Source organism: Cygnus atratus, chromosome 1, assembly GCF_013377495.2.
Source record: "Cygnus atratus isolate AKBS03 ecotype Queensland, Australia chromosome 1, CAtr_DNAZoo_HiC_assembly, whole genome shotgun sequence".
NCBI classification, from domain to species: Eukaryota; Metazoa; Chordata; class Aves; order Anseriformes; family Anatidae; genus Cygnus; species Cygnus atratus.
In genome coordinates, this window is record NC_066362.1 from 154,041,334 (window position 1) to 154,058,341 (window position 17,008).

At 37.0% G+C, this 17,008-nt stretch overlaps 1 protein-coding gene across 1 annotated transcript in view; it reads left to right on the plus strand.

Moving 5' to 3' along the window:
- UGGT2 (UDP-glucose glycoprotein glucosyltransferase 2) overlaps positions 1–13,601 on the plus strand; it is an 88,748-nt gene extending 75,147 nt beyond the window's left edge. Inside the window, exons 31-39 of the mRNA XM_035557032.2 lie at positions 1,409–1,491; positions 2,474–2,572; positions 4,487–4,571; positions 4,935–5,117; positions 6,359–6,519; positions 6,822–6,936; positions 8,600–8,716; positions 11,467–11,611; positions 12,119–13,601. Of these exons, the coding sequence (XP_035412925.1) occupies positions 1,409–1,491; positions 2,474–2,572; positions 4,487–4,571; positions 4,935–5,117; positions 6,359–6,519; positions 6,822–6,936; positions 8,600–8,716; positions 11,467–11,611; positions 12,119–12,141 (1,011 nt within the window). The 3' untranslated portion in view covers positions 12,142–13,601. The remainder of the gene's footprint in view (positions 1–1,408; positions 1,492–2,473; positions 2,573–4,486; positions 4,572–4,934; positions 5,118–6,358; positions 6,520–6,821; positions 6,937–8,599; positions 8,717–11,466; positions 11,612–12,118) is intronic.
- Positions 13,602–17,008: the final 3,407 nt, after the last annotated feature.

The following is a 17,008-nucleotide window of genomic DNA, read 5'->3' on the forward strand; positions in this document are numbered from 1 at the left end:
TAGATTTTGTAAATTTAAATAGAGAAGGGTATGTAAATTAATCTGGTTAATTTGATCAAGTCAGGTTGTACTAATTGTGTGGGAGATTTTTAAATAGCTATTAAAATAATACATCTGTGTACATAACATGAATAGGATTTATCTCATCAACTTTAAGATGTCTAAGACTGATCTGTAGTCTGAATTTTAGGTGCTTTAAACTCCTTCTCTGCTTAGTAGAATGAGAAAGACAGTCCAGAGGACTTGACTGCTCATCCCAGCTCAATACTGTATTTAAAACAAGGAGTGATCACCTCTTGAGGCATCCAGTTCTGCCCTGTGAATGGGGAGGGACTTTACAAGAAGTCCAGATACCAAAATCAGGCATGTCGAATTCTGCCCTGTTTCCAAATCTGTGTAAATGAAATTACATTACTTTAAATCATAAATATATATCAAAAACAAAGAAAAATAAGTTATATTATGTAAGTAATATTTTGTTTATGTGTATTTGGTGTGTCCTATCCTGATATCAGACACTGAGAAGCAGAGAGAACTATATAAACATAAATAGAAAGAAGTATTTAAAAATCATTTATTTCCAGAGTTTCTTCCCCAGTTCTCTAATTCAAAGTTTCCAGAACCTTAAGAAAACAAGTAACATTCTGGAGGGTGAGGAGACTGCCTTTAAACCACAGAGAAGGGGTAAAGGGTGCCAGCTTGCTTTAAATAGGAAAAATATTTTATGTGAAAAGTGGTGCATTTTAGAACCACTTCAGTGATATCTAGTATATGGCTTCAGCACCATTAGTTAAAAGGAGACTTAGTGTGAAGAGAAGTCTGCGAGTGTTAATTTGACAGTGTAAACATGAGAAACTGCTATGGTCGTAACAATATATTCAAACACCTAGTTTTGGAAGGTATTTGGGTTTCAAAAAGTTATTTTTTAATCAAGGAAATTAAGGTCAGCAAACAAAATGAATTTGGTGTCTTATTTAGTAGCTGGGTAGGACAACAGAAATGGCTTAAGTTGTACAGGAGAGTGTTTCAGGCACAGATTTGTCACTTTCTCCTTGTGAAGGGATTATGAGAATCACGGTTTCCCTTCAGTGCACGGTGCACCACCCTGCTACTCTTCTTCTGTCTGCTAATGTCTGTATCGCAAAATCACACCTTTATCTTCTGTCCAGGACGAAAATGAGCTATGATACTTTGCTTCTTGTTACAATATGTTCTGTACATAGTTTAAAAGTATGAAATGACATTTTTACAGTCCAGTTTAACACAGTTCAGTAACTATTTTACTGAAATGGGAATTGGTAAGATGTAAGTCCAGCTAACCGGTAATTGTTTGATAGAACAATTGAAGTAGTAATTATTATCAAATAATTTCACAAATTGCATAAATTCATTTATCGTACATGACTAGGTACAGAAAAAGCCTGATAAAGTGAATGAAGATCTCCTTACTGATGGAATAACAGAAAAAGGAAATTTGGAATCAGTTGCAAGGTAATAAATAAATTGTTTATATTTTAACTATGCCAGGACATGTTTATTATTCCTCATAATGTAAGTGTTTTTTAGATGATAGTGATACAAACATCCGAAAAAAACCTGATGTCTCCCCAAGGGATTTATAATATAAATAAAAGGGGGAAAAAGACAAGTTACGATGTCTTGTACATCTCATTATTTATTTCCTTTTTAATCCTTTCTTTCCATTTCTAGTTCCTGTTCATTTTCTCCATCAACATTAGTATTATTTTGCTGTGGCAGGGAATCAATTTCAATATGTGTAATGTGTTACTCATTGGTATCAAACTGAACATCAAAAAGCAGGCTATGATGCTATTTCTCTGCTGCTAGACAAAATTTATGAAAGCCCTGGAAGCCTATTTAAGTATGTCATCGAAATACCTCTTTAAGTTTGACTTCTGTAAGTAGTTTATTGTAATAAACTTTTCTGCAGACCCTCACCTGATAAAGTTCTTAGTTGATCTTCCTATTGAGTCAAAGTTGTAGCTCAGGAGCATGAGCTCAAGTCCTGCAGTTTGTCTGCCAGCTTCTTCCAGTCTAGAAACTTGTCACACATCCTTCCTCTTCAGTATGGAAAAAAAGTCAGAAACACTGTTTGGGACTGGGACCTGCAGTCTATTTAGTCTATGAGAACTCAGCACTAGTGGAAGGGTTGCCTTCTTCAGAGATGTCATACCGTGCAGTCATTGCTGCATCGCTGATGCCTTTCTGTTTGATTGAAAAAAGTTGAGACTGCAGTTGTTCCGTCATTTGTCCTGAGTGATTGTGAGGTGTACTTCCCAAAAGATTTTGGTATCATAGGGATGTGCAGAGGAAATAAAAACATAAGGGTATTCAGTTACTGTAGGATGAGTATGTCTTTTGTGTATTTTCTGACTTGTGATTATTTACAATCTCAATGGTAATGTAGTAGTATTTTCTTTACGCTTATATAATAATTCAGTTATTTTCTTAGTTTTTCAGAAGAAATTCCACCAGAAGAGAAGGAAAAGAAAAGTGATATTCTTAATATATTTTCAGTCGCTTCAGGCCATTTATATGAACGTTTTTTAAGGTAAGTAAAGGTTCAAACAAATTTAAGCAGCATAAAGAAGCTGACTTTTCTAACAAGGTTGTGTGTTTTAGCCTAGCAGGCAGCTCAGCACCACACAGCCACTCACTCACACCCTCTCCAGTGGGATGGGGGAGAGAATCAGAAAGGTAAAAGTGTGAGAACTGGTGGGTTGAGATAAAGACAGTTTAATAGGTAGAGCAAAAACTGCACATCCAAGCAAAGCGAAACTAGGAATCCGTTCATTACTTCCAATCAGCAGGCAGGTATTCAGCCACTTCCAGGAAAGCAGGGCTCATCATGCGTAACAATTACTTTGGAAGATGAACACCTTAATTCCAAATGCCCCCCCCCCCCCCCCTTACTCCTCCTTTTTCCCAGATGTATTGCTGAGCATGATACCACACGGTATGGGATGTCTCTTTGGGCAGTTTGGGCCAGCTGTCCTGGCTGTGTCCCCTCTCAGCTCCTGGCACCCCCAGCCTCCTCACTGGCAGGGCCGCACGAGAGGCTGAAAAGTCCTTGGCTCTGTGTAAGCACTGCTCAGCAACAGCTAAAACATCCGTGTGTTATCACCACTATTTTCATCAAAAATTCAAAACACAGCAAGCACTATACCAGCTACTGTGAAGAAAATTAACTGCATCCCAGCTAATACCAGGACATAAGGCATAAAGAAGGACCAACTTCATCTCTGAGAACAAAGTATAGATGTTCAAAAATATCACTGTTCTTTGAAGAAAGAAAAATGTTCTCCGTGCCTTTCATGAGTGCATGTGCTAGGATGAAGGATGAAAAAAGATGAAGTTCAGCCTCTCTTTCTGAAGACATAGCAGCAGTGACTTCATTGGAGTTGTATCTGTTCATGTGTAGTCCAAACTATGGCTTCTTCTGTGTCCATATGTGACTTCACTTTTATTTAATATCTCAGTGGACATGGATTATTCAATAAGCAATGATTGCTTTGAAAGAATTCTTAGTTTGGCCTGAAAGAATTCTTAGTTTGGCCTAGTCTGTTTACCACTATTTCTCTGTTACTTTACTCATTTCCATGAGTGCTTGTTTATAGGTGTCAGATCTAGTGATTTTCATTTCCTGAAAGGGAATTGCACAATTCTTTCATGCATATCTTTTTGGAAAGTAGTATTTTGTATGTATTAACTTTTATTTCTTAGTAGTCAGACAGAGTTTGAATGTCTGTGTTTCTTTCCTTCAAGCTTCAAAAGCCTTCATAAAAGGAAAGACTTGTTTACTTTAAAGGAGAGAATTAATTTTTAAATATTTTGTATGCTTCTTTGCTGTAATCTAAGGTTTATTATTCCTTGATTTTTAAAGCAGACTTGACATCTTCACGCGCTTCACAAGTTATTGCTTATCTGTCTGGTTACACCAAACAAATGTGACAAAAATTTCAAAGAATGGAACCCAAAATAAAGATTTCACTTTTTTCACATACCTCAACTTTTTTTTTTCTTTTTAGAGTTATCAAGGGTTTTCTGAACAGGATCTTAGCTTGAACCATGCTTTCTCTTTCTCACTGGTTTTCTTTTCAGCAACCTATTAAACTCAAACAATATATTCTAAAATAAATGATCTCAGTAGCCTAGTTAACATTAGGGATTAATTGTTATTCTAATTTATTGTCAGGCTCCTCTTTCACAGTAAAACTTGTTAACTTGTTAACTTTTGAAACTTTTTTCTAATATTGCTTGTCCAGTATGGATCAAATACATCTATCTCCAAGTGGTCTTGAACATGTGCTTTTTAAAGCTTTTTATTAGTAATAGATATAAATTTCCACTTAAGCTGGGTTAAGAAAAGTTAAAATTAAAAAGTTTCAGCACCATTCAGGTGCAGTTGAAATATATAATGACCTGTGTGTATTGGTTTGTTCATTATAGACTTATGTTTCCACAGAATTATGATGCTTTCTGTTCTACGTCATACAAAAACACCAGTTAAATTTTGGTTTCTGAAAAACTATCTCTCCCCAACATTTAAGGTAGGAGAAACATCTTTCTTTTAATAACTTTTCTTTAAAATTTTAAATACTTATAAAAATTGTTACAATTGAGAAATTATATAATTAAAATTTAAATTTTATCATTGGAAATGACCTCAAGTGTAAGTTTCTTCTTTTCTGGAACCCAAAACCCAGTGATAGATTACAGTTCATTATCTTCTGATATCTATGAGCCTGAAATAAATGCTTTTTATATTTGTAGAGCTGAGGATACTTCTATAATTAAAGAAACATTTAAAAATAATAATTTATGTGATCAGTAAGGTCAACAGAGCTACAACTGTGTCAAGTCTTTGTGTGTCACATATATGTGCAACTTACAGTTTTTGGATCTTCTTCTAGGATGTTATTCCTCACATGGCTAAAAAGTACGGATTCAAGTATGAATTAGTACAGTATAAATGGCCCCGCTGGCTTTATCAGCAGACAGAAAAGCAACGAATTATCTGGGGCTACAAAATCCTTTTTTTGGATGTTCTTTTCCCTTTGGCTCTAGATAAAGTAATATTTGTTGATGCTGACCAGGTAAGAAAAAATAAAACTGTATAAATGTATGAGGAATTTGTTTTGGTTTAAATTGATCCAATTTCATTCCCTGTGGCCATTCTATCCAAATGTTGGTCTCATAGGACTATTGCAGTTGTATAAGCAGAACTGGTAGTGTTGCAGAACATGAAACAAAACAAAGTCACTTGTCTTTAGTCATGTAGAAACTAAGAGTCTCATCATAGTGAGTTGCTGTAAATTCCCTCTAATGTCCGTGGAGAGACAAAGGCACCTGGAGAGATAGGTGTGATCTTAAAGGTACGTTTCACTAAAGGCATATTGGAATGATTCAATCCCTGGGCTGACTGTGAGAGGACTTCTCCACTGACTGTGGAAAGGGTCTGAGGTGATTACTTCAGACTATTTGACCGACAGATTAATTTTTGAGATGAATTCTGTCTCTTTTGTTCTTGAATTTGTATTCAGTCTTTCACTCAGAAATGAGTATCTTATAATTTAGTGAAAGGTAACATGCTTCAATATCAGACAGGATATTGAAGAGTCTGTCACATGGTTATTAAAAATCTCAGAAAAATATTATGTATTTTGGTACTTTTCCAGAGCTTGAGATAAATTAAATTTAGATGTAGCAATGCAGACTGCAGTTTTCTGCAATTTCATCTGTATACTGTATTTTTATTGGTTTTCTGTCCTAACTACTGTAAGGATTTCTCTGTACTCTAAAGCAGAAGAAATTTTTTACCACTGATAAATTACATTGGTGGGGTTTGCTGAAGGAGTGGTCAATTAGTAAAGAAAGAACATTTGTAAAATGGACTTGTAACCTATTTTTAAAAGTACATTGCTGTGAGGTACAAAGATTTTCAAATGATGCCTTAATTTTTGAGTGTCCAAGTTAATGTAACAGATAAGAATATTTTTTTAGAAGGTAAATGTTCAGTAGATTTTCAAAGTTATACTACTGTATTAATGGAGTTTAATAGTGGGCAATCAGAACAGAGGCCCATAAATTAAAAATAATTTGTTTTATTTAATTTACTTTTTAAATTCCATAGATGGCCACAGAATACACATATATTTTTTCTTGAACAAGAATTAAGTGAATATAATTCCAATGGAATACTTTATTTACACTGTATTGTTGTAGTATCTCAGTTTTATTAAAAAATAAACTTTGGTCAGTTTGCTGCCATAACTACCCTCATATGCGTTAAAAACACTATTAAGTAATAAAATTAAATGTTTTTATTCTTGTTTAGATTGTGAGAAGTGACCTGAAAGAACTCAGAGATCTAGATTTAAAGGGAGCTCCTTATGGATACACGCCATTCTGTGACAGCCGTAAAGAAATGGATGGGTACCGTTTCTGGAAATCAGGATACTGGGCATCGCATCTTGGGAAAAGGAAATACCATATTAGGTAGGAGAACTTCTATGTATTTTTGTGCAGTTTGCAGAAATGATTAAAATCTAGGTCTTGGTAGTAACCACTGAGGTGTTTACAAGCAGTTGCCTTACAGTCATTCTCAGCAAGAGATGAATTCTTCTAAATTCAGATGATATATTGATTTCACTTTTTTTTTAATTGTAACTTCAGCTATTTACTTAAAATAATATCCTTTTAGCATCTGAATAGTTTTTGCTTTCTTGTTACTTTTTAAATTAATGTTATCAAAACCAACATGAAACTGCAAGTCTTGATTCATATTTTTATCTTTGTAGTGCCTTATATGTTGTGGATCTTAAGAAGTTCAGAAAGATTGCAGCAGGAGATAGGCTTCGGGGCCAGTACCAAGCTCTAAGTCAAGATCCAAACAGTCTGTCAAATCTAGATCAGGTACATTTAGGTTTAAGCAATTAAGTTTTTCTTTATCTTTCTCAGTATGCATGGAATAACTTTTTATCTCAATGCATGTTATATAATTCTGAAACTATTTACCTTTTTTGCTGTTGCAGAACATTTTTAGGTGTGCATATGAGCACAGTTCAGAAAACGGAACAAAGTGATTATTTAAATAATGGTTTAATATGAAGAAAAGGAGGAAAAAAAATAGCAGAGGGAACAAGTGTATTGCACTGCTTGCCTTTATCTGTACTTGTTCTAGGTACACTTGTGTGTTTTCTTAATTATAATATTCTATTCTGATAATGGTAATTATAGTCTTACCTAGCATTTTTTTATTGTTATTTTTCCATTAATGTTAATTTAATTTACTTAATCTAAGTGCTAATGCACTCTTGTAGTTGCTGGGTCACCCTGAGTTGACCAGGGTCTTCATTTATATAACTCCAGCAATTTTTAAAGCTAGGTAAGATAAATAAGTGTGCAAATCACAAGCGTGTAAGTACATAGTAGTCTCTCTCCTTTCTACTCCATTTAACAATTCTGTAAATTCGCAACTTTGAAAGTTACTCTATTAACTTAGGAATCATGATTTCATTTTAAAAGTCAGAGGCACAACAGAAAAACAACCTTTTTTCTCTTGAAATTGAGATAATGATAAAAGATCTATTTGATCTTCCTAACATTCATTGAATTGAAGTTTTTCAAAAAAGGAAACATTTAAATTAATGTTTAAATATCTTGACATGGCATACTTCTATTTTAGTAGTCCGCTAGTTTTTTCATACTAATGTCTATATTTGAATTAAATTACATGCTTTTTATAACACAGCTGTATGTACTATTTTATTCTGTCACATTTAGCAATGTGTATTGGCAAATAAGACATGGCTAATGCTTACTTGAGTACTGACGTTTATTTTTTAAATGTTATGTAGGAGTTGTGCATGCGAAGGAGCTTATGAATGGATCTACCAACTACACTTAGTATTTTTAACCGTTGTCAAAGTACCCGTACTATATGACTGCCTGGGATTCTTCCCTTTTGTAAATGCTATTGGCTACATTCAGCAAAATATTGGTTCAGTGCTTTCATTTTTATGAGAGTATTTGAATATATAATAAAGGTGAAAAAAATAAAATTTTAAGTCAAGTAAGATAGCAGTTTAATAGTTTTTCCTTTTCATACTTAAGTTTCTGTAATCTATCTTCCTAAAAGAAGGCTAACTTTAGAATAGTGTCATAATCCTGGATTATGTGCTTTTGAGCATGTTTTGCAAATAAGAGGAATGGAAGTATGGTTAAGAGGCTTTAATAACTGTACCCTGTCTAATTCTGCTAGGAGTATTTAGTATATGGCATGTGGTATCTGAACTGTAAGTACCAGATAGCAGTATTAGTTATGTCAAACTAAGGAAGGACAGATATAAATACAAGAAAAAAGTACTTGAGAAGTAAGAGGTGGAATTGGCTAACAAAATTAGTATTGTGAAATTTTGAATCTACTTGAAAAAGAGTCAGATGAGCACATAGGAGGAGACATAAGAACAACTTGCAGAAGTGGTATCAGACAGAAGATATTCTGTGGAATCTCTTTTGAGTAATTGTAGTTACCTCAAAACTCAATGCTAATTTATGGTTTTACAAACTTGCACAGGATCTTCCCAATAATATGATTCATCAAGTAGCTATTAAGTCTCTCCCTCAAGAATGGCTTTGGTGTGAAACCTGGTGTGATGATGAGTCCAAGAAAAAGGCTAAAACAATAGACTTGGTAAGTTGATTTTGAGTTAAATTAGTTTTATAAATTAAAAAAATATATATTACAATTTATGTGGCTTTTGATATTGTGGTGGTTTTACTCGGGTGGGCGGCCGAGCTCCACCACAACCGCTCTCTCACTCCCCCTCCTCAAAGAGGAACGGGGAGAAAATACGATGAAAAGGGCTCAAGGGTTGAGATAGGACAGGGAGATCATGCAGTAATTATCGTGACAGGCAAAACAGACTCAGCATAGGGAGTTAGTAAGATTTATTGCCTATTACTAACAAGCTAGAGAAGCTAGAAACAAAGGAGAGAAACCAAAAGCACCTTCCCCCCCATCCACCCTCTTCCACCTCCTCCCCCCGAGCGGCGCAGGGGAACGGGGGAATGGGGGTTATGGTCAGTCTGTAGCGCTTCTTCTCCGCAGCTCCTTCTCGGTCACTCTCATCCCCTGTGCTGTGGGGTCCCTCCCATGGGATGCAGTCCTTGCTGAACTGATTCGGCGTGGGCTGCCCACAGGCAGCAGCTCTTCAAGAACTGCTCCAGATATGGGTCCATACCACAGGATCCATCCCTCAGGAGTGAACTGCTTCAACCTGGATCCCCCACGGGCAGCAGCTCCTGCCAGGTCACCTGCTCCTGCGTGGTCTCCTCTCCACGGGCTGCAGGTCCGGCCCAGAATCTGCTCCGGCAGGGGTCTTCCACAGGCCTCAGCCTCCGTCGGTGCAGGTCCACCTGCTCCACCGTGGTCTCCTCCATGGGCTGCAGCGTGGAACCCTGCTCCACCATGGTACTCCATGGGCTGCAGGGGGACAGCCTGCTTCACCATGGTCCTCACCACAGGCCGCAGGGGACTTCTGCTCCGGTGCCTGGAGCACCTCTCCCCCTTCTTCTTCACTGACCTTGGCGCCTGCAAGGCTGTTCCTCACTCCTCTCATTCTCCCAGCTGCTGTGTGGCGCAGCGTTTTTTTTTTTCCCTGTCTTAAATATGCTCTCACAGAGGCGCAAAACAACATCACTTATTGGCTCAGCTCTGGTCAGCAGTGGGGCCCTTACCTTACATGGGGCAGCTTCTAGATCCTTCTCACAGAAGCCACCCCTATGGCCCTCTGCTACCAAAACCTTGCCACGTAAACCCACTACAGATATATGCGTATGTGATGTTATGGAGCCAGCCTTGTTGGAAGGTACTAGAACATTAGTTCCCTTTTGATAAATGCCTGAATACATACAACTTTTCTTCGTTCCTCCAAGGCTTCTCCTGCATGCTCGATACCAAATTTGCTTATGATGAAACTGAAGACTACTGAAAATTAAGTGCTGCCATCATAACTGGATAGGATCAGGGTTTTTCACTCCTGTACACAAATTTTTCCCTTTTTTTTTTTTTCCTTCATTTTCAGCCAGGTTAGTAGAACTATCATGAAGTACTGCTAATAAGTCTGAGTTTTGTGTGCTGCTACCCCTGCTGAACCTGCTGTGAAGAGGAGTAATATTATTATGACTCTTTTTCTCTGTCCATTTCACCACTATAAATGAAGATAGAGCATAGCTTAAAAAGAATAAAGCTGGGGAGACTTACCTGCATTTAGAAAGAAGAAAATGTCTGTCTTTGGGAATTGAAACAGAGAGAGAAAAAGTTCTGGTCTGGCATTATTACCGCATTCAATTTTCCCTCCTTTTCTTGACAACCCCCACTCACTGTGAGTGAAACTTCAGAGCCATAATTCTGAAGAAAAATAGACAATTGGAATCTGGTGCAAATATTCAGTATGTAAATAGTTTTGTGTCTTTACAGTTAAAATAAGCTTTTTTTGTGTGTGCTAAACATGGGTACTGTCTATTCTAGAAAGTAAAAGATTGAAATTTAAGTTACTAGACTATCTTTCAATCCCCAGTATCATGTGTCACTTTTTATTATGATTTATAGTTTTATTATTTTATGAAAGTAACAATTTTATTTTCTAGATAACACTAGAGGAAGCATCACAAACGTAATAGAAAACATGATATCAGTTTTAATTTCCATGTGCTAATGTATACCTTGTATTTCCCCACGTAACTTTGTCTAAATATTAGTAGTCTTGCGGTAGCTAAGTCTCTACTATCCATATGGTCAGGAATACACAGAAAAAAAAAGAATTATTTACAATAAAATGTTTTAAACTGTTTAAACTGGGTTTATTTACAATTTGTTTTCTGTGATTTTTTTAATGATTACCAAGGTAACTGACCTTGCACATTTTGTCCTTCAAAGAACTCATAAATGCTAACAAGATTATTGTTAGGTATGACATAAATGAGAGTAAAGAAGTATGTTTGAGACTTCAGATATTTCTGTGGGCTGCTGAGAGGTGGCTCTTTATATGAAATACCAGAATCTTAGCCAGATATTTAAACTGAAAATGTGACAAGAAAATATGGTAAATAGCAGTTCTCTGCAAAACTGTAAGATTTTTTTTTGCGTAAATGACTTTTTATTATACTTTATTAAATTCATGTCAAGTTTCATGATTTGCTGCAATGTAGTTTTTGTCTGAAGTTAAACTTATTTTTCACTTTGAAGTAAATTGTAGACCATTTTGAAACATTCAGATTATTGTACTAGTCAACATATGAATACATAGCTAGTTTTTAGCAATAATGTGTGTTCTGCTGTTTATTTTCAGTGACACTGAGGAGCTGATCACTTACAGTTCCTTGGAGAGGCGCTGTTTTCACATTGGCTTTCTTTACATCTAGTATGTTTTAAACTTTCAGTGTAACAATCCCCAAACCAAAGAACCGAAACTAAAGGCTGCTGCCCGGATTGTTCCTGAATGGGTTGAATATGACACTGAAATACGGAAGTTAATAGAGCAAATTGAAAAAGAGAAGAAAAACCAAACATCGTATTTTCAAAAAGGTAACTTACATGCATATTCATCTGTTAATTCTTTAAAATAATTTATTTGAAGTAAAGGTTGGGATCAGTAGGCACATACATTGTATCAGTGTAGTTTTCCCTTCAAGAAGTTTTGCATTGAGACTCATTTTGCAGTGAGCGTCTCCCCACCTATGCTCCCCTCCTTTCAGATTTTACGCATCCTCTCCACAAATTTCCATGTCACTGTCTCCTTGTCCAATATGTTTCTCTGTCTTCAGACCATAGTTCACAGGTTTCCCTGCCAGTATCAGTCTCCAGTCTTAAGTCGGAGAACCAAAGCGCTTTTTTAGTATAAAGAATTCTTAGTGGTTTTTATTCTTTGTGAAAGCTTATGATCAGCTTTTAGCAAGGCTCTAAAAATGAAGTTCTTGTTGTTGAATTGACTCTCTAGCAGTAAATAGACAATAAAGAGCTTTCTCCATGTTTTACAAAACCAGTGATAAAGTTTCTATGTAATTGTTATATGATTTTTTTCCTTGGTTACAGGTTTTAAGCATGATGAACTTTAGCATCACCTGTAAAAACCAATGGTGACAGTGCAATAGTCTTCTGCAAAAGACTGACTGGAAGTTACGAAAGCTGCGTTGGCACTATTGTTAACATTCTTCAATGTGAAGTGAAATATTTTATAACTTATGGTGTTATTTAAAAATATTAAATGAAATATAAAGAACAGAAGAGACAAATCAACAGGTACTTGCTTTTATTTAAACCAGTGTAGAGTAGCTTTCCTTGTTCCTTTGTTTTTCTTTTCCTTCTCTAAAAGACAGTTTGCCCAGAGTATTTTACAATAGAAACAACAATGTATTCAACTCCTCAAAGATTTACTTTGTTAATACAGCTGGGGGGGCAGTATTAAATATGTATATGAAAACCGTTTTGTGCATATTACATGAATTAAGTAAATGTATTTAAATATAAAGAATTTTGGTTATATATCCATAGTTTTGTCCTTGGAGAAATGCTGCAGTCACAAGAAAAATTCTCATTGTAGCAGACATGATATAAAAAATAGCTTGAACAATTTAGACCACAGAAATCTAAATCAACTTTGAAGCTTACTGAAGCAAGGAATGTAATTATTCATTTTTTTATACAAGATTGCTGCACTCTTACTAAGTTGAAATAAACCATTTTTGATTCATAATCTCCTTTTGGTCACTTAAATAGTATGCCTTAAGATTCCATTATGTGTTTTTTGGTTAAGATAACTTTCCAACCAGCATGCATTGACTCATAAGGTCAGTACCTGAAAGATGTTTCCACTCAGTTTTGATTATCGTTATTTTGTTCAGAAATTAAAATAATAAAATACTTGATTAATTTTGACTGTCAGTGGTGTCTACTGTAATTTTATAAATACATACTCACAAAAACTGTTGCTCTAACTGGCTACTGATATTTTGATCTACAAAAACTGCAGTGAAAAATTCTTGCAATGCGCGTTTGCAAATAGGAATTTTGTTTCTTAAACTGATATCTAGTGCCTTCAGTACATGCTCTGTTGCTTAGCTTTTGCTGATGTTCAAAATAGACTGGATGAGACCACAAATTCTTCTAAGAAGAGCTTAATAAAGTATTTCAATCTAGATGCTTGTAATTATAAAAGATAATGTAATTTGCACTAAGTGGGTAAATCACTCATCAGTTGCACATTTCCATACCAGCAAATAAGTGAATGAATAGAAAGAATAATGAAGCATATTTTGCATGCAGTCATCGTTCTCAGGTGTAGGTTATTTGAAAGCACTTCCTCTAAGAGCAGGTATTTATAATCATGCTTTGCTGACATTTTTAAAGTCTTAGTGATATGAGACATGCAAATTTTTTACAGGCTTTTATTTCTTACATTGTATTACCTTTATGCATTTTGAAATAACAGTTTTAACATATCATATGTGAATTTTAAAAGGTCTTTTGTGGGCATTTTCTTTGTATGAAGTAATTCAATTAAATATTTCCCATGTAATCCAGTAGTAATAATCCGTTAACACTAATTTCAGTTCTCTTTAGTTATCCCATTTCACTGCAATATTTGTTTTGTTACACTTGTTCTCATAACAAGCAACATAATACTTCAGAATATCAGGCAGCAAGTTGAACATCCTGGAACATCGTAGAACACAAATGAGTAAGTTGGTATTTTTATAGCATACGTGGACTGCTATATGACTTAATTATGCAGAGCTACTATAAACTCAGTGTGTAACAAGGAAACAACAGATACTCCATACTTTCATTATGATTATCTGCGTGGGCAATTTCTGCTATGCAGCATAAAAAGTGGAGAATTTATGCACTGATTTCTTGCTCGTTACATCTGTATCGTCCTGTTCTTTTTAAAATTGGATTACTTCTGCATGCTTTTTTAAAAAGAAATAGCTCTTTAAATACTATTTTCTTAAGATTACTTAAATGATTAGGACATAATTTCTCAGAAATGTAATTTGCCGAAGATGTTTTGATGATTTAAAAGTTCTCTTGCCATTTTCTATGATGTTGTCTTTGTTTGTAAAGAAAATGTGTAACAGCACTTTTTTCCCAGCATATTATAATATTTTCAGGAAAAGCTATTTTCTGAAATGAGCTGTTTATAAAACAGAGAGGCCCAGCAACTATATGAACTACTTTTCAAAAGTCTCTTTAAAGCAGCACTTTGAATCGTTAGCATATCATTATATTTTTAATACTAAAACAGTGGATTTTATATGTTGTACAAAATATTAAAGGTGGCACTGGAGAAAAAACAATTGTTTTCTCCTATTTTGCATCATACAGTGAACATTAAATGTCTGGTTAATATATCCAAGACAAAAATAATGCAGCGATTCCTCAAGTGTCTTTAATCTGGTGGAAGTGTTCCTGCTGGGCAGCAACAGCAATATTTAGAAATGTAAAGCTGAGAGAGAACTTGGAGCAGCGGGGAGAGCTTGTTTCCACTTCCAAATCTGTGCGCTCTGCACTATAAAAGGGAAGACAATGCATCCTCTATTACAAGTGTATTACCAAAACCTGGTTCAAATCAGTAAATAAGCGTAGTAATATTGATTGATGGCGAGCCATTGAAATGAAGAGCTTGTTCAATCTATATTCATATTACTATTCCAGTGTATTTTCTAGGTCTCATTCTTCTTAATGTCAACTAGTAAGTTTAACAGACAATGAACAGACCAGACAGCAGTGCAGCATTGTTGAAAAGACAGAGATTTAGGACTGAAAATATTTGTCAATGTTTTCCTTTTACCTTTTTCCTAAATCAAGCACTCGCATTCACGTCAAGATTTTATCTTTCCAATCTCAATAGATGAACTCTACAGTAGTCTACCTAGACTTCAGCAAGGCCTTTGACACAGACACTCACGGTATTCTCCTGAAGAAGCTGGCAGCCCCTGGCTTGGACAGGTACACTCTGCTGGGTCAAAAACTGGCTGGATGGCCAGACCCAGAGAGTGGTGGTGAATGGAGTGAAATCCAGCTGGCGACTGGTCACCAGCGGTGTTCCCCAGGGGTCGGTGTTGGGGCCCATCCTCTTTAATTGATGACTTGGATGAGGGAACTGAGTGCACCCTCAGTAACTTTGCAGACGGCACGAAGTTGGGGGGAAGTGTCGATCTGCCGGATGGTAGGAAGACCCTGCAGGGGGACCTGGACAGGATGGATTGATGGGCAGGGGCCAATGGGATGAGGTTCATCATGGCTAAGTGCTGGGTCCTGCACTTTGGCCACAACAACCCCATGCAGCGCTACAGGCTTGGGGCAGAGTGGCTGGAAAGCTGTGCAGAGGAAAAGGACCTGGGGGTGCTGATTGATGCTCACCTGAACGTGAGCCAGCAGTGTGCCCAGGTGGCCAATCCTGGCTTGTATCAAGAATAGTGCAGCCAGCAGGACCAGGGAGGTGATCGTCCCCCTGTACTTTGCTCTGGTGAGGCCTCACCTCGAGTGCTGTGTTCAGCTTTGGGCCCCTCAGTACAAGAAGGACATCGAGGCCCTGGAGCGTGTCCAGAGAAGGGCTACGGAGCTGGTGAAGGGCCTGGACCACAAGTCCTGTGAGGAGCGGCTGAGGGAGTTGGCATTGTTTAGTCTGGAGAAGAGGAGGCTCAGGGGAGACCTTATTGCTCTCTACAGCTACCTGAAAGGAAGGTGTGGGGAGCTGGGGGTCGGCCTCTTCTCACAGGTAACTAGTGACAGGACTAGAGGGAATGGCCTCAAGTTGTGCCAGGGGAGGTTCAGGTTGGAAGTGAGGAGACATTTCTTCTCAGAAAGAGCAGCCAGGCATTGGAACGGGTTGCCCAGGGAGGTGGTGGAGTCACCGTCCCTGGGGGTGTTCAAGGAGAGGTTGGACGTGGCGCTTAGGGACATGGTTCAGTGGGTGGCATTGGTAGCAGGATGACAGTTGGACCAGTTGTTCTCAGAGGTCTCTTCTAACCTTTATGATTCCATAATTCTTCTTTCCTCTTATACTTTGTTGTTATGTTTTGTTCTTTATTCAAAGTCTGACTTTAAGTATACACAGGAAAACTTGAGCCAAACTATTGAAACATTTGCTGACAGGGTAACAGTATCTAATTTTGTTTTAGCGGATTAAATTCTTAATCGGTTTAGCCCAGCATCACGTCTCTAACAGATTAACAGTATGCCCTGAACATGCCTAGTGCCACATGCAGGCTAATCTGATTCCCAGCATAGTTTGCTAATCCTGAAAAAGTTAGGACTGGGATGCCATCTAGAACGCATTGTTGTTTTTTTTTTCTAGTGCCTCTTTTTTAGGATTTACATTTTCAGTGACGTATCGTCTCCTTTGTCGCCATGAGAATACTCCTTGAAGCCCATTCTGAAGGCTGGTCTCAGCTCCTGACACATTGCGCATTGCCTCCGGTGACTGTTTAACACGGAGTGATAAAAAGGCTCCTCCAGCGGGGCGGAGTCTGTGCCCTGCTCCTCTCAATGCGTTAGCCTCTTAGACTCATGTTCACGTTAGCTAATTTTTCATTCTGAATTTCAGACGTTATCTGAGGCATGTCCAACTGTTCTGACATTTCCCAGCCTGCTCTGATGGAAGTCTCAGTTTGGTTTGTGAATTCCTCGCCTGAAGGTGAGAAGCGAGCAGTTACAGCCATCATCAGCATCGCTGTACCTAAATTTCTCTCCCCTGACGGAGAGCGCAGTTCTTTTATATTTGAATCCTCACTCCTATGAATGAAACATCCTGGCAGCCTCTCATCAGAGGTTGCCAAGTCTGAAAATGGATGCCATATAAATAGCTTCCTCCAGTTACACTCTTCCGTGCATTCCTCTTGTACCAGATTTTCGGCTCTGATGACTGTAAAATGTAGATGTGCAGATGGTTTGGAAAGTGCTTTTTACTAAACACAGAAC